The 27,735-nt window shown below is 34.6% G+C and overlaps 3 protein-coding genes, 1 long non-coding RNA gene and 1 pseudogene across 5 annotated transcripts; 4 read left to right on the plus strand and 1 right to left on the minus strand.

Annotated features, from left to right (window-relative positions):
- Window positions 1-1,869: 1,869 nt before the first annotated feature.
- On the minus strand, window positions 1,870-2,817 carry LOC145638594 (uncharacterized). The gene is made up of 2 exons (XR_014114674.1): window positions 2,532-2,817; window positions 1,870-2,092 (listed from the first exon to the last, which is right to left on the minus strand). It is a non-coding gene; the product is annotated as an uncharacterized LOC145638594 (long non-coding RNA).
- A 5,440-nt stretch (window positions 2,818-8,257) lies between these two features.
- On the plus strand, window positions 8,258-10,352 carry LOC145640689 (phosphatidylinositol 4-phosphate 5-kinase 10-like). Its single transcript, XM_081691924.1, has 7 exons — window positions 8,258-8,406; window positions 8,518-8,680; window positions 8,788-8,901; window positions 9,036-9,223; window positions 9,329-9,420; window positions 9,723-9,870; window positions 10,007-10,352. Exons 1-7 carry the CDS (start codon window positions 8,258-8,260, stop codon window positions 10,350-10,352), a joined length of 1,200 nt encoding a protein of 399 aa, XP_081548050.1.
- A 2,670-nt stretch (window positions 10,353-13,022) lies between these two features.
- Window positions 13,023-14,694, plus strand: LOC145640690 (uncharacterized). Its single transcript, XM_081691925.1, has 2 exons — window positions 13,023-13,424; window positions 13,899-14,694. Exons 1-2 carry the CDS (start codon window positions 13,023-13,025, stop codon window positions 14,655-14,657), a joined length of 1,161 nt encoding a protein of 386 aa, XP_081548051.1. The 3' UTR covers window positions 14,658-14,694.
- A 6,058-nt stretch (window positions 14,695-20,752) lies between these two features.
- LOC145639622 (uncharacterized protein At5g41620-like) lies at window positions 20,753-25,691 on the plus strand. Its single transcript, XM_081690908.1, has 3 exons — window positions 20,753-21,409; window positions 22,657-22,782; window positions 23,362-25,691. Exons 1-3 carry the CDS (start codon window positions 20,963-20,965, stop codon window positions 24,850-24,852), a joined length of 2,064 nt encoding a protein of 687 aa, XP_081547034.1. The 5' UTR covers window positions 20,753-20,962; the 3' UTR covers window positions 24,853-25,691.
- Window positions 25,692-25,837: 146 nt separating this feature from the next.
- Window positions 25,838-27,724, plus strand: LOC145639623 (putative mannitol dehydrogenase; annotated as a pseudogene). Its single transcript, XR_014114921.1, has 4 exons — window positions 25,838-26,003; window positions 26,111-26,224; window positions 26,456-27,150; window positions 27,238-27,724. The product of XR_014114921.1 is annotated as a putative mannitol dehydrogenase (transcript).
- The last annotated feature ends 11 nt before the right edge of the window (window positions 27,725-27,735 follow it).

The raw sequence follows: 27,735 nt of genomic DNA on the forward strand, positions 1-27,735 counted from the left end.
ATGGTCCCTAATACCCTCTGGGGTCCAATTGGGTGGGTGAAACTATCCAATATGCCTTTAAACGACCAATTTACCGGTTTACAACTTGCACTGATTTCATTAAGTCAAGCCTACCACGAACATTTATGACAACATGTAATGATCATATATGGTTCCAAACGTCATTATATGACCCCGAGATTTATTCCCTAGATTTATAATATTTTTCGACACCGGACCCCGAAACCTTTAAAAATTCGCAAAATGCATGGATATTAGACTTCAATTTTGGAATTTTTTTACTTATTTTCGCTCGGAAATAAAAATTGGCGTAATGTTTACAATGTTTCCCTAATATCCTTCGGGAGTACACCTGGTTGGGTGGAACCATCCAATTTGCCTTTAAACGACCAATTTACTAGATTACAAATTGCACTGATTTCATTAAGTCAAGCCTACCACGTACATTTATAACACAAGTAATCATCATATAGGGTTCCAAACGAAATTATATGACCTCGAAATGTATTCCCTAAAATTTCAAGACTTTTCGACACCGGGCCTCTAAACCTCCAAAATTTCTCAAAAAGTGTGGATATTAGCCTTTAATTTTGGAATTTTTAGACTTTTTTTCGTCCGGAAATAATAATTGTCGAAATTTTTACCATGGTCCCTAATACCCTTCGGGAGTCCAATTGGGTGGGTGGAACCATCCAATTTGTCTTTAAACGGCAATTTAATTACCGGTTTACAACTTGAACGGATTTCATTAACTCAAGCCTACTACGAACATTTATGACAACATATAATAATCATATATGGTTCCAAACGACATTATATGACCCCGAGATGTGTCCCCTAAAGTATTAATATTTTTTTACACCGGGTCTCGAAACCTCTAAAATTTTTCAAAAAGTGTCGATATTAGCATTCAATTTTGAAATTAGTTGTTTTTTTTTCCGCCCGAAAATAAAAATTGCCGAATTGTTTACCATGGTCCCTAATACCCTCCGGGAATCTAATTGGGTGGTTAGGTGGGTGGAATCATTCAATTTTCCTTTAAACGACCAATTTTCTGGTTTACAACTTGCACCGATTTCATTAATTCAAGTCTACCACGAACATTTATGACAACAAATAATGATCATATATGGTTCCAAACGACATTATATGACCCCTGAGATGTATCCCATAGAATTTCAAGATTTTTCGACACCGGGCCTAGAAACCTCCAAAATTTCTCAAAAAACGTGGATATTAGCTTTTAATTTTGGAATTTTTTGACTTTTTTTCGCCTGGAAATAAAAATTGGCGAAATGTTTACCATGGTCCCTGATACCTTTCTGGAGTCCAATTGGGAGTGTGGAACCATTCAATTTGCTTTTAAATGGCCAATTTACCGATTTACAACTTGCACCGATTCACCGGTTTACAACGGCCAATTTAATTAACTTGCACCGAACCCAACTTGAACCACTACTACAAAAATGGGCAAAGAGACCCGTTGAAATATGCTTGAGAGACCATCTCTGGACGGGTCTCTATCTCAGGGGTCTCTTTGATTAAGAGACCCTTTCTCGTGAGGGGTCTCTTTGTGCGGACAAAGAGACCAGTTGTCACTGACAACGGGTCTGTTATTTACGCGATGAGAGTGGTAGTTTCGAAGAGAAAGAGACCCGTTGTTTGATGTAAGGGGTCTATTTAATTGTATGAAACATACCTGTCAAGTCAAATAACGGGTCTCTTTGTTGTTTATATTTTGAAAAACAAAATATTTTTTTTTTTTTTTTTTTTTTTTGCGGTTTGCAATTTAATTAATTTTGTTTTTATGCTCTATACAAATTGGCATAATTGAGGAGCAAAATTATACATAGTAAATCAGTACGAGTATTAGTAACTTGTATACTTAATTTGTACACTTAATTTGTATGTAACATGCAAATTACACTTCAATTTGATAAGGTGAAAAAAATAAAAATCAATGAACATAAAATCCCAACAAAAAATTGTTTCAATTTATTGAAATTTTCAATTACAATTACATTAATTAGCTAGACTTGAGTACTCCATCTGTGCTACCTTCTTTGTTTGGTTGTAACGACATCAAGCAGATCTGACAAAACAAAATTAAAATAATGAATGATTATAATTGAGAATTCCACTAGAAATTTACATTCAGCAAAGAAAAAACAAAGTAAATGAGATAAGAACAACAAATTAAAAGTGTAAATATAAAATTTAATTGAAAAACATACAAACAACAGGAGAAAAAAGGAGTATCAGTCATTAAAGCTTCTTTGAGATTTCGACTCTCAAATCGCTTCGGAACAACATACTTGCTAGTCTTAGCTATTAAATCAGCCACAACTACATAATCAAAGCAGAAAATTCAAAATTCCAGAAAAAACAAACAGAAAAATCAATTGAAACTACATAACCTTACATAAAATCAACGACAAACTAAAAACCTAGAAAATTCAAAATTCCAGAAAAAAAAAACAGATAAATAATTGAAACTCGTAGAATTATAAACAAATAATTTCATATATAACCTCGTTGAGAGACAAATTCAGATTGTGAAACGAGCACAAAGAGGAGAGAGACGCGAGCATCGAAAGCCGACATGGTTGGGTGCTGCTGCAGTTTCGAAGGAGGAGAACAAAGCATGGAGCAATTATTTAAGCTTTGATTGATGGTGATGAAATTAAATGAGGAGGCGAGGAGGAGGTGGAAGCGACCACCGACACTAAGAAGGAGGCCGGCGGAAGCAGCAGTTTATGCTCCAAGAGAAAAAAAAAATTAGAGGAGAGAGAGAGAGAAAAGGAAAGCGGCGTGATGGGAAATAGGGAATATGAAGATAAAGAAATAGGGTTTTGCTATCAATCCTTTAAGTGGTGGGCCATGACACATATAAGAGACCCTTAATTGACCCGTTAAGTCAATTAAGGGTCTCTTATTTTTTTTCCCTCCATCTTTTGGTGGGCCCTTTGATATATAAGAGACCCGTTATCTCTAATATCATATCTATTATATTAAAGAGAGCCGTTGAATTAATTAACGGGTCTTTTATTATAGGTTCCTTTGCCCATTTTTGTAGTGTTAACCGAAATTGATCCAAACCCGTTTTAACCTGTCAAAACCCGAATTTAACCCGACTTGTTAATAACTTGACCTGAATTTAACCCGATTCGTTTCTAACTCGACCCGAATTTAACCCAACCTGTTACAAACCCGACCCGAAATCAACCCGACTTGTGATTAACCTGACCCAAATTCAACCCGACTTGTTATTCACCTGACCGAATTTTACCATACCTATTACTTACCCAACCCAAAAATTCAACCCGATCTGTTATTAACCTGACTCAAAAGTAACATGACTTGTTATTGACCCAACCTAAATTCAACCCAAATTATTTCTGACCCGATTTCAAATCACCTTAAATGCAATTTAGACCACCTTATTATTGTTGATCAAAGCATTTTGTCTTGGGAGACCAAGTCGGTCCAGGCCAGCAAAAGAAAGGAGCATCATCCTCAAATTTAATAGTTAAACACTAGTAGAATAAATGTGATGGGAAGCTATTATTGGCAAGCGGTTTTAATAATCCGCTTCCCATTACTAATAAAAAAAAAAATAAAACCAATGAAATGGCAAGCGGTTTTGGCGCGAACCGCTTGCAATTTAACTAATGGCAAGCGGTTTAGGGTTGAACCGCTTACCATTAGTTAAATTGGCAAGCGGTTCAACCCCAAACCGCTTGCCATTTTAAAAAAAAACCCTAAATCCGTGCAGTGCCCACCTCTCCCTTTATTTCTCTCTCTCTCCTCTTTCTTTACTCAGCGCTCTCTCTCCTCTTTCATTTTCGGTGCTCTATCTCTTTCCTCTTTCTTTCTCCCGTTTTCCCCCTCTCTCCTCTTCTCTTTCCTTCAATCCTTTCTTCTTTCACTTTCTTTTTTTCTTTGTTCTTTCTCATCTCCAAAAAATCGAACCAAAACCAAAAAAATTTGAGCAAATTCAACCAAAACACCAAGTTTTCGAGCAGATTGAAGACAATTTTGAGCAAATTTCGAGTACAATTTCAAGTAAATTCGTGCATGCGTTTGGGTGTTCAAGTTTTTTAGGTCAAATTCGACCATGAAAACTCTAGATCTAGAGTTTTTATGGTCGAATTTGACCTTTAAAACCTTAATTTCAAGCCCAAATTGGCGTTTTCATGGGGGTGGGTGGAGGTCGTGGTGGGCTAGACGGGTTTTATTTTTTTTAAGGTGGGTCGATTTTTTTTTTTTTTTTTTAAATTTCGATTTTATATTTATTTTTGGTGTGGGTACGGTCGTGGTGGGTGGTGGGTCGTGGTTTGGGTAGGGTCTGGTCGTGGTTTGGTTGGGGGTCTGGTTGTGTGGGTGGGGGTTGTGGTTTGGGTTAGGGTTTTGGTGGGTTTCGGTGAGGGTTTTGGTGGGTGGGGGTTAGTTGGTGGTTCTGGTGGGTGAGGGGTGGTGGGGGGTCGTGGTGGGTTTTGGTGGGTTTCAGTGAGGGTTTGGTGGGTGGGGGTGCTGGACGGTGGTGTTGGTGGTTCTGATGGTGGTGGCTGCTCGTGGGGGTCGTGGTGGGTGGTGGTGCTGGACGGTGGTGTTGGTGGTCGTGGCTGGAAGTTTGATCTGTAACATGAGTTTTTTTTTTTTTATTATTATTTGTATTTTTTTTTTTGAGGAATATTATTTGTATTAATTTTATTTATTAATTTTTTTTAATGTAAATGTAATATTACAACAAATAATTAATAAAAATATTAATGTTTTTACATATGTTTGGTTTATATATCAATTTATGTGGAAAAAACCCAAAAAAAAAAAAAAATTATTTTTATTTTTTATACCCATAATGGGCAGCGGTTTTGGCGCCAAACCGCTGCCCTTTCTCTAGTAATGGCTAATGGCAAGCCCCCTAATCCCATGCGGTTCAAAACCGCTTGCCATTACGTTTATTCTACTAGTGAAATATAGTATATATTTGTTGTATGGTCAAAGGAGATAATTATCTTCCTAAATTATAGACTATGCTTCCCTATTATATTGCCACATATATTATAGTCAAAGGAAATAATGAGCTTGATAAAAATGATAATTATCTATTTATAGTTCGTTGCCCGAATAAAACCTGACTTGGAAATGACCCGACCTGATTGTAACCTGCAAATTATTAACTTGAACATAACCCGACTTGAATCCGATAATGACCCGACTTGGAAATGACCCAAGCTGATTATAACCCGCAAATTATTGATTTGAACCGAACCCGACTTAAACCCAAGAATGACCTAACTTGAAAATGATCCGACCTGATTATAATCCGCAAATTATTGACTTGAACCGAACCCGACTCAAACCCGAGAATGACCCGACCTGATTCTAACCAGCAAATTATTGATTTGAACCGAACCCGACTCGAACTCAAGAATTTCCCTAACCCGTTTTAACCCGAATTAAACCCGACTATTGTTCACCCGACCCGAATGTGACCCGATTTGTTATTAACCCGACCTAAACTCGACCGAAACCTGATAAGATCAGAAGTATGACCTGACGTGATCCAACTCAAGCATGACCCAACCCAAACCCGACCCGCAAAGGTTATGGAATTAATCTGAAACGACCCAACTCGAGTTGACCCGACCCACTCTTACCCGACCCGTTCACCCGAATTAACAGCTCTATGTATAACCTTAATTCTCTAATTGGTGAGGAACCTTAAAAGGTCCCCTTATAAATTAGTGAAAATCCTCCGTATGGAAGATTCATCACTTAAAAAATTCTCCATACTCTCTGTCTAAGAGAATCTCGGCATCCCAAAGTAAAACCAAAGACAAAATTGTGCTTAAATAGCTAGAGTATAAGCAATACTATATTTAATTTTCAATGTGGGAATGTTATTTATTTTTTTCATTATAGGAAATAACATTGCAAGTAGGGATGGCAAATTGGCAATGGATCTAGGACGCTACCCTAAAATATAGGTATTGGTCCAATTTTTTAGACCCTATGGGTATGGGTATAAGTGGTATCGGGTAGAGTAAGGGTTTGGGTACAATGTATTCAGACCCAGACCCTACCCAGACCCTTCTTGCGAACCCATCAAACCCAGAGTCGTACTTATACCCGCCCAATTTACTAAATCAAAAAAATTATATCAAATAATACTTGTGAAACCCTAAGTATGTAAGGAGCTTATAGCCGCCTTGCATCGTACACGTTAGTCACCCTATAGTAATCGATACAATAAGAGTTATGGCTATGATAATACTATTTTTTTTTTTTTTTTGGACGGGGATGTTAATAGATGTTATTGCTACAATTATTGTTGTTAATAGAAGTGGGGTTAGCTAGTTTTGTCATACCAGTACAATAAGTTGAAATCCCACATTGATACTACTTACACTGTGATACCATGTCAGATAATATAAGATATGTATAGATATCAAAAATAATCTTATACAAAATATATCCTAAACCTAGGATGAGAATATTCTATGGATATTCTCTATCAGATACGAATAGGAAATATAATTCAGTTTATTTATTGTTCTCTATGTTCGAAGGTTACCTATCTGCTATAGATAGGTAGCTTGTGTCAATATTGAATTCGATTGCCTAGCTAGCTGATGTGCAAATAGCTATCTAGTAAGGATGGACTAATTTTTGTTTTTATTTTGATGGACTAATTCAGTTTAGTTATATACGTCTAGGTGTACCGGACACTCATAGGTATTTTGTTTTCATTTTAATGATTGTTTTTCATTTATTAAGTCATCAAATAAACAGCAACACTAACCTTGGGTTAGTTAGGTATACGGTACACCCGGGAGTATATAAAAATTTCTCAATTATTTAAGAAAACTCCCTCCAATATGTGCAGTTCAATGTAAAATTCCTCAATCCTCCCCTAAAAAAATGCAAAACACAGCATTAGGTTTAGGTATTATGTTCAGTACCAAACGCGTCAGCTAGGTTGGAAATAGATTGATTATTAACTACCATAACAGAAACTGCCGTGTTTGTTATTCCACAATATTAACGCCATCATTTCTAGACAAACAAAAAAACAAAAATAATCAATTAATTATTTTTTTATATTTTTATGAGAAACCCCCATCAAATAAATCATTAATCTTCTCAAACAGAAAATAATAATTCTGAATTTATTTTTTCTATATTAATTAATTTCCTGAATTCAGAATTGGGGAGAACAAAGAAATTGTCGATGAATCGCTAGACTTCGCTCTATCTCTCTCTTCATTGGTTGTTTGGGCAAATTAGGTAAGCTAATTTTTGTTAATTAATTGTGTATTTGCTATTGTTTAAGATCTAAGATTATCTGAATGAATTGACAATTATGTCTATAAGTAATCATTTTTGTAGCTACTTTTGGATATAAAATTTTTTGCTGACATTCTCAAGTAACGAATTTGTTTGAATTTGTCCTCTTTGAATTGTTATTTTAAAGTTGGGTTAACGGTTGAATTGACATTGACGATCATGTGAATCTCGTGGTGTTATATTATTGTATTCTTCATATATGTGTTACATTTTGGGTTATAATGATCGATTATTAAATCTTAACTTGACGAAAAAATGGAAAGTGAAACAAGATTTGTCTTTTTGAGTTACAAGTTGCTATTGATGAAGCCTCTCCGACGCTCAAGTTAGTAATGGTGTATAGACAAGTTGTACAATTGGATAGCCAATGTTACCTTCAGTTATTAGCCATATTGTATAACTCCCTAGTAATTAGTTGGTAGACACTTGGGTTTTTGGGCCATGTATAAGTCTTATATGTCATCTACAAATGGAGTATTAGGCCCAATAATCTACCTTTGTCCAGGGATGTAGTAGTCCATACCTAGTCAAGTAAGGCCACTTGATGTTTGGTTATACTTCGTAGTTTGTCTATACAAGTAGTTTCCAATGCAACTTGGTATGTTATTACTCGTACAGTCGTACTAGTTTTTAGGCCTAAGCGATGCCTTGGGTTATTGCATGAATAATTTCTCTTAAATATAACATCCACGAATGAATTATACGGGAAAACTTGTTCAAACTGCAAGCTATTAATTTCGATTCTGATTTCTGATCCTTAGATTTCAAGACCTAATGGTTCGTACTACCTCAATCATGTCTAAGAAGTGTTATTGACCGTTAATATCTATACATCGTAATATTCCAGTTTTGTTTAAAATCATCTTTGTTAGTCTTAATAAGAGGTGGATTCAATTGAAGGTGTATGGCCTTGCTTAGGAAACAGCTTTCGTTTTCGTCTTCGAGCTTCAAATCTTCAAGAAGTACAAACATACATTACCCTTTAAATTCAAGTCATCCGCCTGGTACAATCTCTGAATTTGTTTGGAAAGATTACAGCCCTGTCCTTTTCAGGTTCTTGTTTTAAAACTTTTTTCTTACAATTTTATTACTAGCTGCATCCTCTGTGTGATATGTTGTGCCATATTATAAGCGCGATTTGTTTGTCTATAAACTCTCTTACAGAAATATACAAGAGCTTGGAGATGTTAATTACGATGATTACATGATATCAGTGTGCAACCATGAAAACCTCTTGGAATTGACAGTGCGCGGCTCTGGTAAGCCGTTCCAAGTATCTCATGATGACCGATTTATCATAAAAACATTGCGCAAATCTGAAGCTAAGGTAAAATTTTCAACAATTATTTTTCATTATTGAAGTAAAACAGAACCATGTAACAATGTTTGAGCCCTTTGAAAATTGTATATTTATCTAATACTAGTATCTTGTAGGTACTCTTAGAGATGCTTCCAAGCTTCTACGATCACATTCAGAAGTACGGAAACTCCCTCTTAGCCAAGTACTATGGCCTTCATGCTACAAGACCTGGTAGCGGAGGTACAAAGGTAAAGATTAATTCGTGTACATCGGAAGAGATGAAATTTAGGCTTTAGCTTGCTCTGCATATTATGTTAGACCTTAGATAATAGTGTAGGATAAACATTGTTGTGATAGTTAAACTCCCTTGATCTCAATGCAGATATATTTTGTTGTAATGGAGAACCTGTTACGAACAGAATTGCAAATACACAAACGATATGATCTTAAAGGCTCATCACAAGGAAGAAGTGCCACTAAAAATGGAACTCAACCCATATTAGCCTTAAAAGACCCTGAATTTGATTTCTGCTTTTACCTCAATTCTTCCATTCAGAGTCAGATCCTAGAGTGAGCTTCCTAATCATAATTATTTGTTTCGACGAACAAAAAAACATAGTGCAGCTGTAGAAACAAAAGATCTGCTCTAAAATGACTTTGGCTTTGTGTTTATAGGCAAATTAAGCTAGACTGTAACTATTTGGAGGAGCAAGGAATCATGGATTATAGTTTATTGCTTGGTATACATGTGGAACAAACACGTCGAGGTATGTACATGCTTATCAAGTCATACACTTCCAATTTTTTAATCACTCATCGTATAATATTTATGGAATAATCAATAATCTTAATATCTGCCAAAAACTAACAGGAAGATTATTTGGAACAGAGAAAGTAGTATATAGGCAATGTACTTATTACTTAACCTTTGTTCTAGTGATGCACGTTCAATTTCTTAGGATGATACTACGCATCTTTCTTGTGCTAAAAGTTGTTTATTTTCAAGCAAAATTTTGCTTAATATTTGGAAAAATGATCGATTGACTCTATAATCATATCTTGCAAGTAGATTCAGCAAAAGGACGCCCGTGTCATGATCCATTACAAGTACAAAACGGAATGGACCGTACACAATCTGAGATTGTGGAACCATATCACAGTCGAGACCCTACTTTTTCACACTTCTTCACAACAGCTTCTGCAACAGAAGCTAATAGGTTGGTTTTACTCCCAACATGGTGCATATTTTGGACTAATTAACCCAACTCGTTTAATTAAATGGGTCAATCGTGTAGGCTTTTTTCAAAACTAACTAGAAGACTTTCACGTGTCTAAAATATGTTGTAATAACAGGCCTAATGTTACAAGATTTGGAGCAAAAATTCAAGCACGAGCAGTTAAAGTGCGTCAATGTGAACCCAAGGAAAGCAACCACAGTTCCTCAAAATTACAAGACTCCAAGAATGTCTACTTGTTTCTAGGAATAATTGATTTCTTACAAGATTACAACGTGATGAAACGACTCGAGCATGCTTACAAGTCGTTGCAGTATGATTCCAAGACAATCTCATCTGTGAATCCTAATTTTTATGCAACTCGGTTTCAGGATTTCCTCTCCAAAGTATTCCTCGTCGAAGAATCGAGTAGCCCTCAACCCGAAAGGCTAGTAATACAGAAAGCCACGAGTTTGCAGTCTTAACAAATTGCTTAAATTTGATTTAGACATTTCTAGATAAGAGTTTTGTTACACAAGCACAAGCTTGTACGAGTATATATATTAGAATAACTTTTTTTTTGGTTCTCTACCTTGGTTATAAGTAAATTTGAGTTACTCGATTGGTCAATGATTACTCGATTGGTGAGGAGTTCCCTGATCGATCAAGAGTTATCTAGTCAGTATTTTAATGTGTATCAGCTTACCACACGGTATGATTCACTGCACAAAAAGACGGTTTAAAAAAAGAATTCCGGTAATGCTCTTTCGGGTACGCACAACATGAACATCATGCAGTTTATAGTGGAAAGGATGGGTGCCCAAATATATGGGCTACGTATAATTTATTTGTCGGCCCCGCTTCTCCTCTCAACGGTAAGAGATATCAACGGTCCATAATGCCAGCCTGCCTAACTGTAAGTATATGGGTTTTCATTTTGTGGGCCCATAGTACTACTTATGCTACTGTATCATACATGCTGTGATGTTAAGTGAAGAGAAGTGATTCACAATTAATGTGAGTCTATTGAAAAATCAAGACAAGTCCACCACTAAAATGAGAGACACTACTAGTTCCAAATGCAAGTTTAAATACATGGAAAACTCTTGATGAGAAGGGTAAAAAATTCCATATAACTTCGTAAGTGTCCAATAACTAAATCTCTAAAACTCGTATATTTTCAAAAACAGTTGATACAAGAACATAAACATAAACTAATATAATCTTAATTTGCTACAAATAGGAAGTGTTAATCATTACAAAACATACTATATTGTATTTAGTATTGTTCACAGACTTCAGACAGTACATTGCATGCATGGTAGATTAATAAATCTAGTAATACATTTTTAGTAATAAAATCTTAGGCATGCGTAAAGGCACGTGTATAGTAATGAGTATAATTACATTCACCAAAATATCCGTACAAGTACAAGCTTGGAGATAGTTTAGAAGAACGAAATAAAGATGGAGGATCGATGTTAGCATGCATTAGGTCATCCTATAGAGTAAGCACTAGACATTCTCTAATATCAAGAGCTATATCAATATTAATCTATTATTACGAGTATTTATGTGAGCCTAATCCTAGTTATCAAAATAATTTCATAATCTTTGTGTTTGTTCTTTATAGGAAACTGCAAAAGAGTACAATAAACCCATCAACAAATTAAAGAAGTTTTGGACCACAAACATTCATCTTGTAGTATACTTTGTAGACGTTGTAGTCAGGGCCGTCCTAATCATTTTAGGGGCCCTGTTCAAACCCTAGAAATTGGGCCCTAGTAAAAAGTATAAAAATTTTTTTTAAAAAAAATCACTCTGTTATTCTGTATCACTCTATCAGATACAAGTATTACTTTTACAGTATTTCCATATTCAATATACACCATTTATTTAACCAAAAAAAAAAATCCACCATTTTAAAGTTTTAAACAAAGCCCAAAAATAATCAACAGTATATGCAAAGGGGATTGAACCAAGGTTTGCCGCAACAACTAATCTACTATAGAGACTACTTGTTTGCTACAAGTCTGCAACTCGGCAACTCACAAATTCATAATTAATCAAACATTTCTTTGACTTTCTATCTTAAAATGGTAAAATGGCAATAATAAGCTTATAGCAAAACTACAGATAGGAAATTCATTACCATAAAAAAAAAATTTGCCGTCAAAATAACGACAGTTAAGAGATCTAACTATGGGAGACACGAAATTAATTCTTCCATTAGAAGCAAGAAAATCTTTGTAATTGATTGAGAAAGGAAAAATTTAATTGGAAAATTTGGGTTAAATAAGAAAATTAATGAATAATTATAATTGAATGAAGGAAGATGGAAGGTTTTAAAACAATTTAAGGTAATTAAGAGAATTTTACGGAAGTAAGCGTTGTACTGGAGTAAATGAATGGGAGAAAGATGGGATGTTGACGATTAAGCGTTCAAAGTCAGACACTTTTCTTTTTTTTTTTTTTTAACAACATTGGGCTCTATACAAATTGGGCCCTCAATATTTTGGGGCCCTGTGCTAAGGGTCTGTTTGCACAGGCCCTTAGCCGGCCCTGGTTGTAGTATATATTTAGAGCACTTACAATGGGAGTACTCTACCCCCATATTTCTCCAATTTGGGAGGATACTCCCATTGTGGTAAATTTACCCAAAGTACTCCATATAGGAGTATTTGGAAGCATACTCCAAATATGGAGTAGTACTCCCATGGTACTCTTGTATAGTGGACCCCCCAACTATCCTATTAATGTTTGACACTTGTACATTGTTGGCCCACTTCTTTTCTTCTTTTTTTTTTCTAATTTGTAGTACAACAACAATAATGCAGTACTTTAAAAAAAATAAACAACATTGCAATACTCTACCCAGTCAACAATGCAAACGGAACTTTATCAAAATATACATATATATATTTTAAAATAAAAAAAAAAAAAAAATTTGAAACGGCTAGTTTCTAGGGGATTTCAAACAAGAAGAATTTGTAGTAATTTTTATATGTTGTTGTAAGTTTGTAACGGTAAAAAAATTTTACATTATATATTTGTCACAACTAATTAACTTTCATTCATCTATTCCTACATATTCCATATTTCTCACAACTAATTAACTTTTTTCCTTTAATTATTCTCAACTAAGAAAATCCCATATGGATAATAATAGTGCAAACTCACAAAATACACCAAATAATTTCCAATTTGATCCTAATCTTCTTAATAATCCTCAATTTCAAGCTATGGTACAATTATTTACTACTCAATCTAACCTTAATAATCCAAATAACACTTCACAAAATCCAAATTTTGTTTTTCCAATGTCTCAACATTTTCAACAAATGGAATGTTCTCCGGGAGGAGATGCTAGTAGCAATGCAACTCCAACTTCCGAAATTAGGACGGCACGCCACCTTGAAGAAATTGAAGATGTTGCCGTCGAATTGTTTCCCGAAGAACCAAATGTCATCGTTAACAATAAAAAAACGCAAAAGCAAGCAAAGAAGACGTCACAAGCAAAAGTGTCGCAACAAACGAATGAGTTGCAACAACCTAAGGTATGATAGTTTTTAAAAATATTATTAGCAATAACCTAAGGTGTGATAGTTTTTTAAAAATTATTATTAGCAATAACCTAAGGTATGATTGTTTTTTAAAAATTATTATTAGCAATAACCTAAGGTATGATTGTTTTTTTAAAATTATTATTAGCAATAACGAACATTATTATAGATAATTTAATTACAACCCATCAAACAATATACTATTCTCACTTGTACACATAAATTTTTGTAAATGATAATAATAAAAAGAATTTTTGTAAATGATAATAATAAAAAGAATCTTTAGCAAAACTTACAGTAGTGTAGCATTCTTGTAAAGATTAGATGATCTAAGATTTATTTTAAGAGATATATTATTACATTATATAGTGCATATAATCAATTAATATTATTATGGCTAACTAGTTTTATTATTACTTTATGTATTGTATTGTTTTAATTAGTTTGAATATTATTGTATGATCAAAGGGGTGGTCCATAAAGGACGATGAAGCGCTAGTATCCGGGTATATTAATGCCGGAGGAGATGTCGGAGAGAGTACTTATCAAACAAAAGTTAATTTGTGGGATAACATTGAAGCTCTCTACAACAAATCAAGAGAAGAAAATCCCGATTGGAAAATTAGTAAAAGGACCAAGAAAGCTTTGCAAGTTAGGTGGAATCATATTAATGAATTGGTTGGAAAATGGGTTGGATGTTACTCATTAATCCGACGTAACCCACCACAAAGTGGAGAATCGGAGGAAGATATTGAAATGCATGCTCACGAGAGTTTTCACAAACAATATGGTAAACATTTTGTGTTGACACATTGTTGGCAAATTATGAGGAAAAAAAAGAAATGGGGTGCCGGAACTATGCTACTACCTTCTGATAGTCGAGGAAGTAAAAGATCAGAGTCCGAGTATTTAATAGGTGATAGTGAAGAAAATCGACCTTATGGGGTTAAGAAGATGAAAAATAAAGGTAAGGAGAAGGCTACTTCTTCTTTTGTCAACATTGATAGTTTGACCTCTACTCTTGATGAGTCTAACCTTAAGAGACATGAACAAGGAGAAAGGATGTATTCTTTAATCAAAGAGCGAAGTGAAGATAGAAAACGACAAAAGGAGGAGGAGGCAAAAATTAGAATTTTCAGCATACTAGCGACAAATCCTAATCGTGATAGCGATGATGAAGAATTGTATCGGAAGTTGAAAAATGAGTTTAGGGGTAGATTTATTTAGTGTTAGTTATAAAAAGTTGAATAATTATATCCTAATTGTTACAATTTTATTGTTTAAATGATATTGTATTGTAATATATTCCATTGTTGTTATTGTAATATATATTTAGTTAATTTATATAATGTTGTTTAGTTCAAATTAAGATTCTTTGTAATATATTGCTCTAATTAATTTATGTGAAATATATTAATTTTTATATTAATTAAAAACAAAATAAAAAAAAATCTTGTAAGCTTTACCATTACAATATGTCATGTCCTATCATATAATTGCTGACATATCATGATGATGTACCTAACGTTACTTGTACTAGTCTTATTGTTTCATATAATTGAAATCCAACATATTTGGATAAGATATCTTCACTCTTATCTTCAGAAGATATCTAGTAATTCTCAACCATTAACTTTTACTTTCTTATCTTCTATATCCAACAATATCTTATCCGTGATTTTATGTTCACTTGATAAATTATAAGTTTACTTCACAATATAAGTTCACTTCACATTATACTCCATATATATATTTACTCTCCTTCTGTGAAAATATCATTGTTTTTTGCACAAATTGTAAAAACACTCAAAGTTTCACAAAAAAAAAATGAACTTTGACTTTGGTTCAGGTTCATCAAGTTCTAGTGATGAAATATATGATTGGATGTTGATGGATTTCATTCAGGAGAGTGAACGTATACAAGAGGTGGAGGATGTAATAAGAGAAGTGGTTACCTCTGCTGTTCAACAACCCACAACTGAGAGTTCACGACCAAGATCGAGGGACTATGTGCCAAGAGATCGTGAAGGGGCTCACAAACGTTTGGTAGATGATTACTTTAGTACCACGCCACTCTATAATGATGTAAAATTTCGACAAAGATTTCGCATGCGAAAGCCAGTTTTTATGCGCATTGTGAATACTTTAACCGAAGTTGACGATTTCTTTAAGCAAAATGCAGATGCCACTGGGAAACTTGGTGCTTCAAACTTGCAGAAGTGCACCGCGGCAATAAGAATGTTAGCATATGGCACCTCGGCTGATCATGTTGATGAGTACCTCAAGTTGGGTGCAAGTACGGCAAGAGAGTGTCTTACTCATTTTGTTGACGGAATTATTACTAGCTTTTCTGCAGTTTACTTGAGGAAGCCAAATTCTGATGATGTGTATCGTCTCCTTTGTGAAGGAGAAAGTCGTGGTTTTCCTGGCATGCTTGGGAGCATTGATTGTATGCATTGGCAATGGAAAAATTGTCCAGCAGGGTGGAGAGGCATGTATCAAGGAAGATCTCGAGAGGCAACTGTAATCTTAGAAGCCGTTGCTTCTTGGGATACATGGATTTGGCATGCATTTTTCGGGACACCTGGGTCAAATAATGATATCAATGTCTTGCAGCGATCACCGGTATTTGATGACTTACTAACTGGACGAGCTCCAGAAGTTCAATACAACGTAAATGGAAAAACGTACAATATGGGTTACTATCTAACGGATGGTATCTATCCGAAATGGGCTGGTTTCATTGATGCCATAACTGCTCCCCAGACTGCTAAACATAAACTTTTTACTATGAAACAAGAAAGTGCTAGAAAGGATGTGGAGCGGGCATTTGGAGTACTTCAAGCTCGATTTGCAATAATAAGATATCCTGCTTTGGCATGGCACCCTGAATTATTATGGAAAATTATGATGGCATGTATTATAATGCACAACATGATTGTAGAAGATGAACGTCATATGTATCGAAATTATCAAGATCCGTGTATTGATTTTGCGGAAGAACAACCCGAGACACTAGCTAGTTCATCAAGTGAAAACGCTAATCGCGGGCCCATCCTTGTTAGTCGCGGAAGATACGAGTACATGGATCGAGATTTAAGCAGATTTATGGGCAAAAGGGAAGAGCTTCACAACAAACAAATACATGTGTCGTTGAAAAACGATTTGGTTGAACATGTTTGGAGAAAGTTTCAAGGACCAAATTAAACTTAAACAATGTGTGTAAGAAAAGGAGATTGGTATTGTTATCATTATTTTTATTTTTATGTTAATTTTAATTTAATGTCGTTATTTTCTAGTTATTGTTGTTTTTAGTTTCATGTTGGTTTGTTATTATTTCAGCTATTAATGAATGTTATTATTAATGCAAATTAAGCGTACTATTTGATTATACTATTTTACAAATATTTACTATTTTATTATCTTAGAAAGTTAACTATATGTTTACGTTTTACTAACAAATATTTTTACTATAATTAAAATTTAAACAAAATTAATTTAATACTAAATAATAATAGGTACAATAATATAGTGATATATATAATAATAGGTACAATAATGTAGTGACAAATATATATATATATATATATATATATATATATATATATATATATATATATATATATATATATATATATATTAAAGAGATAGAGAATAAAAGAGTATGACAAGAGGATCCTCTTATTGTGGGAAATTATGGAGGAGGAGGAAGATGAAGAGTATTATGATAGTGGAAAGTGGGGTATAGGAAAAAGTAGATGATGTGTCAAAAGGAGAATGGGAGAGAGAGGGAAAAAGTATGGAAGTAGAGTACTCCCATTGGAGATGCTCTTATGGAGTCCAAAGTGTTGTCTTTTCTGACATTAAAATGTGGTGAAATTAATTGTTTTTTCCCCTGAACTTACAGCTGTACCAACTAATGGGACCCACATATGTACAATCACTGATAGATGACTCAACCTTATAACCTGTGATCTGTAAATTTCTGAATTATGAACAACAGATCGAACAAGCAGTAAATAAAATTTGGTGAATAATTGTTTATGACATGTTTCAGTGACATAGATTGCACATAAAGTCTTGGCTTTCTAATCAAGAGCTAAATTGAACAATACATACTACGGAGTACTATTTTTTGTCAAAAATACAGTAGAGAATTTTAGAAACAAAGGAAGGGCTTGTATGATTTTGTATTAAAAGGACGACTAAGGACTTGTTTTTATTGACTGAACTTAACTTAACTTATTAGAGCTAAGTTGAACTGAACTGAGCTGAAATGAATATTTTATAAGAGAAGGGAATTAGGACTTGAATTGAACTGAGCTGAACTTATTAGAGCTGAACTGAACTGAAATAATCGTATGAGAACAGACCCTAATAGGTTTAAGAGACTATATAAAGTATATCTAAATAAATAAGTTCATCCTCCTTTTTTCGAGTTTGCAGAGTAATTACTATTGAGTAGTTCATTATATTGTTAATTCATAAATCATAATCCATAATGTACTAATTAAATCATATATTCCTTTATGTTTAAGCAATTGCGCGTAAGTTGTCCATGGATAAACATAATACTACGTACTTAGTACAATTATTTGTGAGTTGTCCATGTCTATATCCGGTTCACATTATTTTATTTTTTCGAAACAACTCCGTACATGGTTTGTCTTATCCCATGCAAAAGAAATTATAATCATAATAATTCCAAAAAAATTTCTCAACTGAAATTGATAGCTTAGGGCCCTAAAGATTACAAGGATTCCAATGAAATCCCATAATTCAAACCATAATCTATAAACCTGCTGATTACAAATAATGCTAGTTGAAGATTTTTACTATGCCTTCATAATTGCGATTTGGAGTCAGCTATAGAATTAAAGTAAATATGGAATAAATAAATAAAATCTTCTACATTGGGTAAATATTTTAGAGAATCATATCGATATGATTCTCTAGCTTTAATTTCTTTGTACATGCAAATCTTCATACACCAACTGTAAAATAAAAGTTGGGTGTAAGCTAAGGCAAAGAATCATATTTAATTTGAAATTATTACTGTAATCCGTGTATAAATTAAAGATGAAAATGAATAGCATTTAGATTTAGATACACATCCTGTCCAAAAAAAAAAAAAAAAAAAAAAAAAGATACACTATAACACAAATGCATATTCTATAAATCATTAATTTGGGAATGTTTTTGTCAAACGCGGGTCTGGGCCGCACCCGCAAACCAAGAGAGAGAGTCCACTTCACAAGTCCAAGGAGGTTCCATCCCAAAACCATATGACAATAGGAGGAGTAGCCCCTTAGCCTTATAAAGTGTTTAACTCTTTCTTCTTCAACCAATGTGGGACACTTACATGTGGTGACACTTGAGAGGTTTATTCTTCAACACTCCCCCTCACATGTAAGGTCCCTTTTAACTTTGTCTCATGTGATTTTTCGGGCTAGAGTGCTAATTCGGGTTGCCCAGGCCCATTTCATATTGTTTCGAAATTTAACAGTTTTGGATTTGTGGAGATTGATGTCAATTAGTTATTGATTAGAGTATATAATATATATGATGATTTAAAAATTTTAAAAAGTTGCATATAACTATATAAGGATTTATTGAGAGAAATGCATAAAATGTTGCAATTGGACTTTTATTTTGGAGGCTTTATAAAGCTATAATGCTAATAGAGCTAATTATGGAGTAACATATTAGGAGTAATCCATTTAAAAAAATTGAGCCTTGGACTTGTATACGAATAATACGACATACTACACTACTACGTACTAGATTTGTGAGGGTTTTCATTCCATAATAGTAGACTATGGTAGTTAAAGTGTCTGTCAAAATATGTAAATAATTGGAATGAGTATAACACGCGCATCAATATAATTAAACTCTCATTACAAAGAGCAATAATAAAAGAATCACAAATAATAGCAAAATTTATAATCGTACTATATTATTCAATAAATTGGCATAATATATACCAATTAGTTATTGCGAAAGAAACATTAATTCAAGCTCGGGTATTAAACTTAGGCATAAGGGCTTGGAGTAATAGCTCACGTAGAGAAAGCCACAAACAACAGCAATCCAAAGATTATAACAGGAACAAGGAGGAACATCATCGGCGGCGACGGCAGTGGTGGCAAAATCATTGGTAGAAGCACTAGACATACGAGCACTATGGCTAACAAAAACACATATTCGGACATTTTTCACGTACAATTATAATTTCTTATTATTAATAACTTTTCCCTTGTGAAATAAAATTAAGAGGTACTTCACACAATTGAATTTTACATTTTATATGTCGTTTTTATAGAGACATCCTACCCCTAAACCCTTGATCTAAAACAAGAAGTATAAAAAAACTTTCATATATAAAACCATTCACAATATCATATATTTCTTATTATACAAAATATTTTAACAATATATAGCAAAATATAATAGTTTACATCTTACACAGCATATTATATTGTAGTCTCCTATTTATAAGACATCTTACCCCTAAACCCTTGACCTAAAACAAGAAAAAAACAAATAATATATATAACCGTTCACAAGATCATATATATACACACAATATACTAATATTAACTAAATATTCACAAGATCATATACAATTTGTAATGTTTACATAGGAAAATAAATACACTGAATATTGATTTGAAATAAGAAATTATTGCAAAATTTGGAGTCATAAAATCATAAATTACACACACTACCATAATTGCTGGTTTGTAACAAAATTGAAAATCACCGACCTTTTACAAGATCTCGTTTGAAACTATTCTTACCTTATCTCTCATAAAATCAACATTATAACTATATCTATGCTTGTAAAGCTGTATATTACATACTGTATTTGTTATATTAGTTTAAGTTGAGTTTCACCATTGGAGATGGTCTTATAGTGTATTATTTTAAGCTAGAGGAATACATATTAGTACTTTGTACCTTGTATTACTCCGTATTAAAACCATGAAATCGTGATTAATGTCATCAAATTGGTTATTTTTTTTTTATTTTTTTTCCTTTTTATTGTTGTTTAGAGAGTCACGGCTGGTGACATGAATTGTTCTTAAGATCTCCTAAAATTGAAAAGGAAACTCTAACCATTTGAGTTATCGCTAACTCTAATGTTATCGAATTGTTGGAATCACCCTTTTTCCATTGTACGAGAAAGAATAATCCCAAATCCAATAACCAATCTACACCAAAACATTACCTACATTTTGTAGAGTTCAAACTTCAAACATTTCACGGCACGCAAGTTTTTTCACCCATGGTAGAAATAATAAAGTTAAAGTTAGCTTTTTTAGCCTCTTTCTATTATTCTACTCTACAAACTAGACACTAGTTGCCTACTTCACTACACTACAATTAACACTTCTAGCGGAGTAGTATGAAAATTTGAGATTGAATCAAGATCGCTTTTTTATTTGTTCTTGACAGTGTAAAAAAATGGAAGAAGAAAGAGAAACAGGAGTTTGAAAAATTGCAAGTTTAAGAATAAAAAGAAGAAGAAAATGGAGGAGAGAGAAAAAGGGGGTAAAGAAAAGGAGGAATTCCTGGGATTAAAGTTGAAACAACGCGGAAGATTGGTGGGGAAAAGCAGAGGAGGGGGGAATACTACTCCACCTCCTACTTGGAAATTTGAGCCCAATTTTCAACTTAAACAACAACAACAACAATTAGAAGAAGAAGAAGAACAAGTAGTAGTAGAACAAGAAGAAAAATCAAATCTTTCTAATATTGTTCATAATAATACTAATACTAATAATTGTGGGAGTAGTTCATCTGTTACAGCAAGACAATTGGGTGCAAATTTGTGGGAAGTTTTACCACATCTTAATTCTCTTGCTAAAATGAACCGCCATCATCATAATCATAATCATAATAAAGGTCTCAAAAATAAGGGTTTGCAGATTCATACTGTTTTGGAGGACCCACCTGATGATGCTTCTCATGAACAGGTATTTTTTGCTTCATTATTATCATTGTTTTAATTTATTGTTTTCTGGGTTTGTGTTGTTTCTTGCTGATTTTTCTGGGTTTTGTTGTTTTTGTGAATTTTCTTGCTTGGTTTGTAAACCCTTTTGCATATATGCTGCCTTAATTTCAATTTTTTTTTTTCGTACTGTAAGCCAGTTTTGGGAATTCTGTTGAGATGTGAATGCAAGTGGTTTAATCAATATCATTCTAGATCAACAAAATCAATCAGAAAAATAAAAAATAAAATTGTTGCAACATTCATGTCACTGAAATTTCAGCTTCTTATGTGTAAGAATTTGGGAGAATGAGAGTTAATTGCTGCAAAGATACTAAGTAAAATGAAGTGAACAATTTCCTGTATAAAGTTAGGATAAAAAGAGACATTGTAGGGACTGTATCCTGCGTGCTGCAAGTATGATTTTGGAGACAGGAAGAGGCATTAATAGCCGGCCGTGCTTCTGCTGAGATAGGGAACTGTATCTTGTATGGCTGTATGCTGCAAGCATGTTTCTGGGAATGGCTGTGCTTCTTCCGAGATAGGGTGTTGTGTATCTTGTATGGCTGTATGCTGCAGGCATGTTTCTGGAGACAGAAAGAAATACAGCCAAATGACCCAAACGCTTGCTCGATCACATGCATTGCCTTTACCTAGACTTGACCCGCACGCTTTGTTTCACATCAATCTCAGTTTTGACTTATTAATTTGTCATTCAGTGACTTGTAATCTCTTGCTAGATATAGCTAGAGAGGGATTTAACATGAAGATACATAAGGTGATAAGGGATAAGTGTTTGTGTAGAGAGTCATCGTGATTTTTTTTGTAAATTCATGATTCATTCCCTTTATCATTAAGAAGCATGCTTTTAAGATCATGTATAGCCTTTTCTGGTGTGAAGATTTCTTTTGTATCTTACCTTAGAATCTCTATATTCTTCTTGATTGCTTAATCGCCTTATCCTTGGAAGTGCAAAGCTTGGTAAGAACAAATCCCAATATTGATTTGGCCCATCATGGTTATATTGAGTTTGCAGATTGAGCCACCAGGATAACGCATATGGCATGCCTTGCAGTGTTTTTTTTTTTACCATGAACACCTCGTGACATTAAATGAATTCCTAATTCCAAGTTTCCAATTACGTCATGGCATTGATGTCTCTATAATTTTGGGAGGTTTCTGCCAGTCTGTTTAATTGACCTGCTCATGAGTTTCTTTTTGTGCTTGTTTCAGCCTGTAAGTGCGGGAAGCTTCCACAGAAATATAGCAGCATCGCTTCTGCGAAACCATCGAGCAGTGAACAGGAATGGCCGTGAAATTCAACCAGTGTCTCCTGCTAGTTATAGCAGTTCTATGGAGGTAAATATGCTTGTCCCTTGGTGTGTGTGAAGAAATTGGCATTTTTCTATTCTACTCAGAATCCTGTTGATTATCCAATTGTATGATATGATTTGAATTAGTACATAGACATTGACATTTTGGTTATAACTAAGCTTGAGAGCAATCAGTGCTCACATAACACTTGTATACATACCTGTATTGTTTTCTGATTTTCTCTCTCTAATAGTTTGTGAAAAACATGGCATCTTGATGCTGTTCATAGTATAATACATATACAAGAGCAAAAAACATGTATATGATCTGAAAGCATGGTAGGAACTGTTGTTAGCATTAATATCTTGTTAATTGTCTGATCAGGGTTCCTGACTCTTGTGACAATCTTCCCGTTTTAATGTTGTCATCTCCAGCTCTCAACCATAAACTGTAGGGTTTCTTCATATGAAATCACATTTTCTGATCTGAATTGACCGAACTAGACAGAGTTTTTAATGGGTTGAAGCTTCCTCGCCTGATTACCCAAGTACTAGATATCTTTTGTAGTACTAGTTTCTTAGGTAGTCAAATTTTCTTAAATACACTGTCTTGTTTACTGAACAGGTAACACCATACAATCCTGCTGCTACTCCTAGCAGTTCTCTAGATTTCAAGGGGAGAATGGGTGATCCAAGCAACAGCCTTAAAACATCTACAGAGTTGCTCAAAGTTCTCAACCGCATCTGGTGCCTTGAAGAGCAGCACACATCGAACGTGTCAATATTAAAGGCTATGAAAACAGAGTTGGACAATGCACGAACAAGAATGAAAGAGCTGCAGCGTGAGAAACAAAAGGACAGGCAGGTGATAGATGAGCTGATGAAGCAAGTAGCAGAGCATAAACATGTCAGAAGAAACATGGAGCAAGATAGAATGCAGTCCGCATTGCAATCAGTGAGACAAGAACTAGAAGATGAGAGAAAACTTAGAAAGCGTTCTGAGAGCTTGCATCGCAAGATGGCCAGAGAGGTTTCTGACATGAAATCTTCCTTCTCTAAGGCTTTGAAGGAACTAGAAAAGGAGAGAAGAGCACGAATACTCCTGGAGGACTTATGCGATGAGTTTACTATGGGAATAAGAGACTATGAGCAGGAGCTTAGGTCTCAGAAATTCAGGAGTGAAAAAGAACAAGTTCATAGAGGACATGTTGATAGCCTTGTTCTCCATATTTCAGAGGCTTGGTTGGATGAACGGGTACAGATGAAGCTAGCAGAAGAAATGCGCAAGGATATGGAAGAAAAGGGCATGATTGTGGACAAGCTTAGGCCTGAAATAGAAACCTTCTTAAAAGCTAGGCGAACTTTGGATTCAAGAGAAGATGATGACTTTCATAACAAAAGTTCCAAGAGTAGTGGTTTTCGCCGTCAGTCATTGGAGTCATTCCCATTGAATGAGGCTACAAGCGCTCCTCAAAATGTTGATGAAGAAGATGAAAATGACTCTTCAGATAGTGAGTCAAATTGTTTTGAATTGACAAAGAATTTTGGTGGAGAGTATTCCAATGGGGTTCACACAAAAAATGTTGGTAATTCTTATGAAGAAAGGGGTCTTGAAGAAATACAGAAGAAAGATGCAACAAAGAGAAATGGTGAATGTCAAGAATTAAGTAATAATGGCCGTAGTTTATCCAGCTTGCAAGCACGCTTTGAGAAACACATGGCTCGGATGACGTTAAGTAATGGACACACCCTGAACGACAACCAAGAGGCTGTAACAGAAGAAGGTTTACTAGAAAGGAGGAGTAAACGATTTGGAAATCGGGCAGGGAATTCAAATCGTATGCCCGATAATTTATTGAGGAATAACTCTTCATCAATAGAGGGAGAGAGAATTCATCCAGAGAGTGAATTACCAGATAATCATTTCTTGTTAGCAGATCTTGCTAGTCCTGTGAAGAATTGGGAATCCAAAATTCTTTCACAAGACCATGAAATCTCTGAGTCTTCTTCGATATGGCCTAGGAGCAGTAAGGAAAACACGTTGAAGGCTAGGCTTCTAGAAGCAAGGGTGGAGGGGCGAAACATACAATCAAAAGTTTCCAAAGGTGCAACTTAACAAGCAAGGTTCTGTTATCATCTTTCTTCCTCGCTGCTGGCTGATGATCGGGTTAATAAAATTCAGATCGACAACAAATGATTATAATTCTCTGGAGTAAAGTCTGCATTGTGAATATTTGGGAGAAAACTGGCAGATAAATGTGCAACACTTTGGCAAGAAAGTTTTAACACAAATCTTCATCCTGTGAACAAACTACAAACGAGAAAAGATTCGGGCAAGGCATCACCTGTCTTTTCTTTGTTAGTTGGCCTGAGTAAGACTAAAAAATAAACAATCAACGTAGTTGTAACAATATTGATGGAATATAGAGAGAATTTGAGTCTGAATCTCATTGAACTGTCTTTTGCTATGCTTCTTTAAAGATGAACAAGAGTTGCAGCTGAAGCATTTGAAAAAAAAATATAGCTACTACTTTATGCATCAAGTAATGTCCTTTTATCCAACACGAAGCGTCTTCTCTGCATCAATTGGCAGGGATCTTTGAACTGTGTCATCTAGGTGCCAATGAGGTTTTCTTCAGTTATGATTATAAATCTGAAGTTCTGTTCTGTGTATGTTATGTACACTGTTAATTTTACAAGCAAATTATCTTTAACTTTTTGATTTTTATATTTCAAAACAAAGACTAATTAAATACTCAATTCTAATAGACTAATAGTTGAATGAGTGTCTACTGTACATTGATTGTTAACAGCCAAAAGTGAGCCTAATGCATCCATTTTTGACTAATTGTTTTGTGTTATGTCCATATGTTAGACAAACACACCTTCGTAACATAGGTAAAAAGACTCCGTCATGTATGACATTTTATATCCTTAATGATAATGTTATCACTTACTTCACTTATGAAGGCTTTTTTGGTTTTTGACTAGTGCTGATACTACTGTTATTGAAAGCTTTATTTGTTCATCAATCAATCACAACGAATTCCTCTTATAAAAGGGGGAACTTCCCCTGAGATGCTACATCAGTACATTGTGACTTGCAATTTTCAATAATTTAGAGATTTTACGGAGTATTATACTCGTACAAGTATATATAATGTCTAGCACATATGAATCTGTAGTTGATCAGCAGCAACAACAGGCTTATGGATGGGCAGCTCGCGATTCATCAGGCATCCTTTCTCCCTTTGATTTTTCTAGAAGGTTGTAATATTTTGATATTTTTTTGCGTGCTCACCCTTTTCTTTTTAGATTGAACTTATAATCTGTTGAGCTTACTTAGCTAATGTAAGATTGATATTTTGGTTCAGGGCCAATGGAGAAAATGATACCACTGTCAAAATATTGTATTGTGGTATTTGTCACACTGATCTTCACTTTGTTAAGAATGATCATGGAATGTCCAAGTATCCACTTATCCCCGGGTATGATTGTTGCTTTCTTATACAATCACTAAATCTAACTCGAGGAACAGTTGCAGATTTATTTAGATATGATTATATGAATATGATCTAGTAATGCATTTCCTATACAAAGCATATCCTAGTTCTTTCTTATTCTTTTGGAGGATACTGGAAACTTCACCACTATACACTATAGAACAGGTTGATAACAAGATAAAGCATCTAACTGGATCTTATTTTCATTGATTGTAGACATGAGATGGTAGGAACAGTTATTACTACTGGAGCCAAGGTGACAAAATTCAAAGTAGGGGACAAAGTTGGGGTAGGAACCATGGTTGATTCCTGTCGTTCGTGTGATAGTTGTGGCAAGCATCTTGAGAATTACTGTTCCAAAATGATCTTAACATATGGATCCACTTACTTGGATGGCACCCCTACATATGGAGGCTACTCTGATATAATAGTGGTAGATGAGCATTTTGCTGTTCGCATTCCTGAGAAGATGGCACTTGATGCTACTGCCCCTCTTTTATGTGCCGGCATCACTGTCTACAGCCCTTTTAAGTACTTTGAGCTTGACATTCCTGGACTCCATGTTGGCGTTGTTGGCCTTGGTGGTCTAGGACACTTGGCTGTGAAATTCGCCAAGGCATTTGGTGCTAAGGTCACGGTCATTAGCACCTCACCTAACAAAAAGGAGGAAGCTATCAATCGTCTTGTATGCATACTTGATTCAACTTTTTTTTGTGTCAATATTGACCTGAGTTACTTGTACGTTGTATTCGTATAGGCTTCTGTGGGGACAATGGACGGTATAATTGATACAGTCTCGGCAACTCATCCTCTCTTACCATTGATTGATCTGCTGAAGACTCATGGAAAGTTGATCATGGTTGGGGCTCCAGGCAAACCTCTTGAGTTGCCAATCATCCCTCTGCTAATGGGTATGCAATTATGCATGATCGTGTTTCAGCTAATGAATTGTTATGTAACAGAAATACATGATTGGTTTTTGTGATTTTATTTGACAGGTAGGAAGATCGTAGCTGGAAGTTGTGCCGGAAGCATGAAAGAGACACAGGAGATGATCGATTTTGCTGCTAAGCATGATATTAAAGCAGATATTGAGGTTGTTCCAGTGGAATATGTTAACAAGGCCATGGAGCGTCTACTCAAAGCAGACGTTAGGTATCGTTTTGTCATCGACATTGGCAACACACTGAAAGCTGCACAAGGATAAATCCATTTTGCATACTGATTAAGACTTAAGAGGCTATAATAAGCTGTGACAAGTTTGATGAAATTCAAGTCTTGGCTTGTACGGAATACGGAGGGTTTTTTTTTTCCTATGTAAAAATCATTAATGTTAATTTCAAATATAGTAATGTATCTACTACCTCATGCCCTCATCACAGTTTGATGCAATGTGGTTATTGCATATTGAGTTCTAGGGTTTTTTTTTTCATCCTCATTGTAATAAAAAAGTTGCCTAATGTTTGTAAAAATAAAAGCGAACAATTATGATTTAT

This window comes from Chenopodium album, chromosome 7 (genome assembly GCF_948465745.1).
Source record: "Chenopodium album chromosome 7, dcCheAlbu1.1, whole genome shotgun sequence".
In the NCBI taxonomy this organism is placed as follows: Eukaryota; Viridiplantae; Streptophyta; class Magnoliopsida; order Caryophyllales; family Amaranthaceae; genus Chenopodium; species Chenopodium album.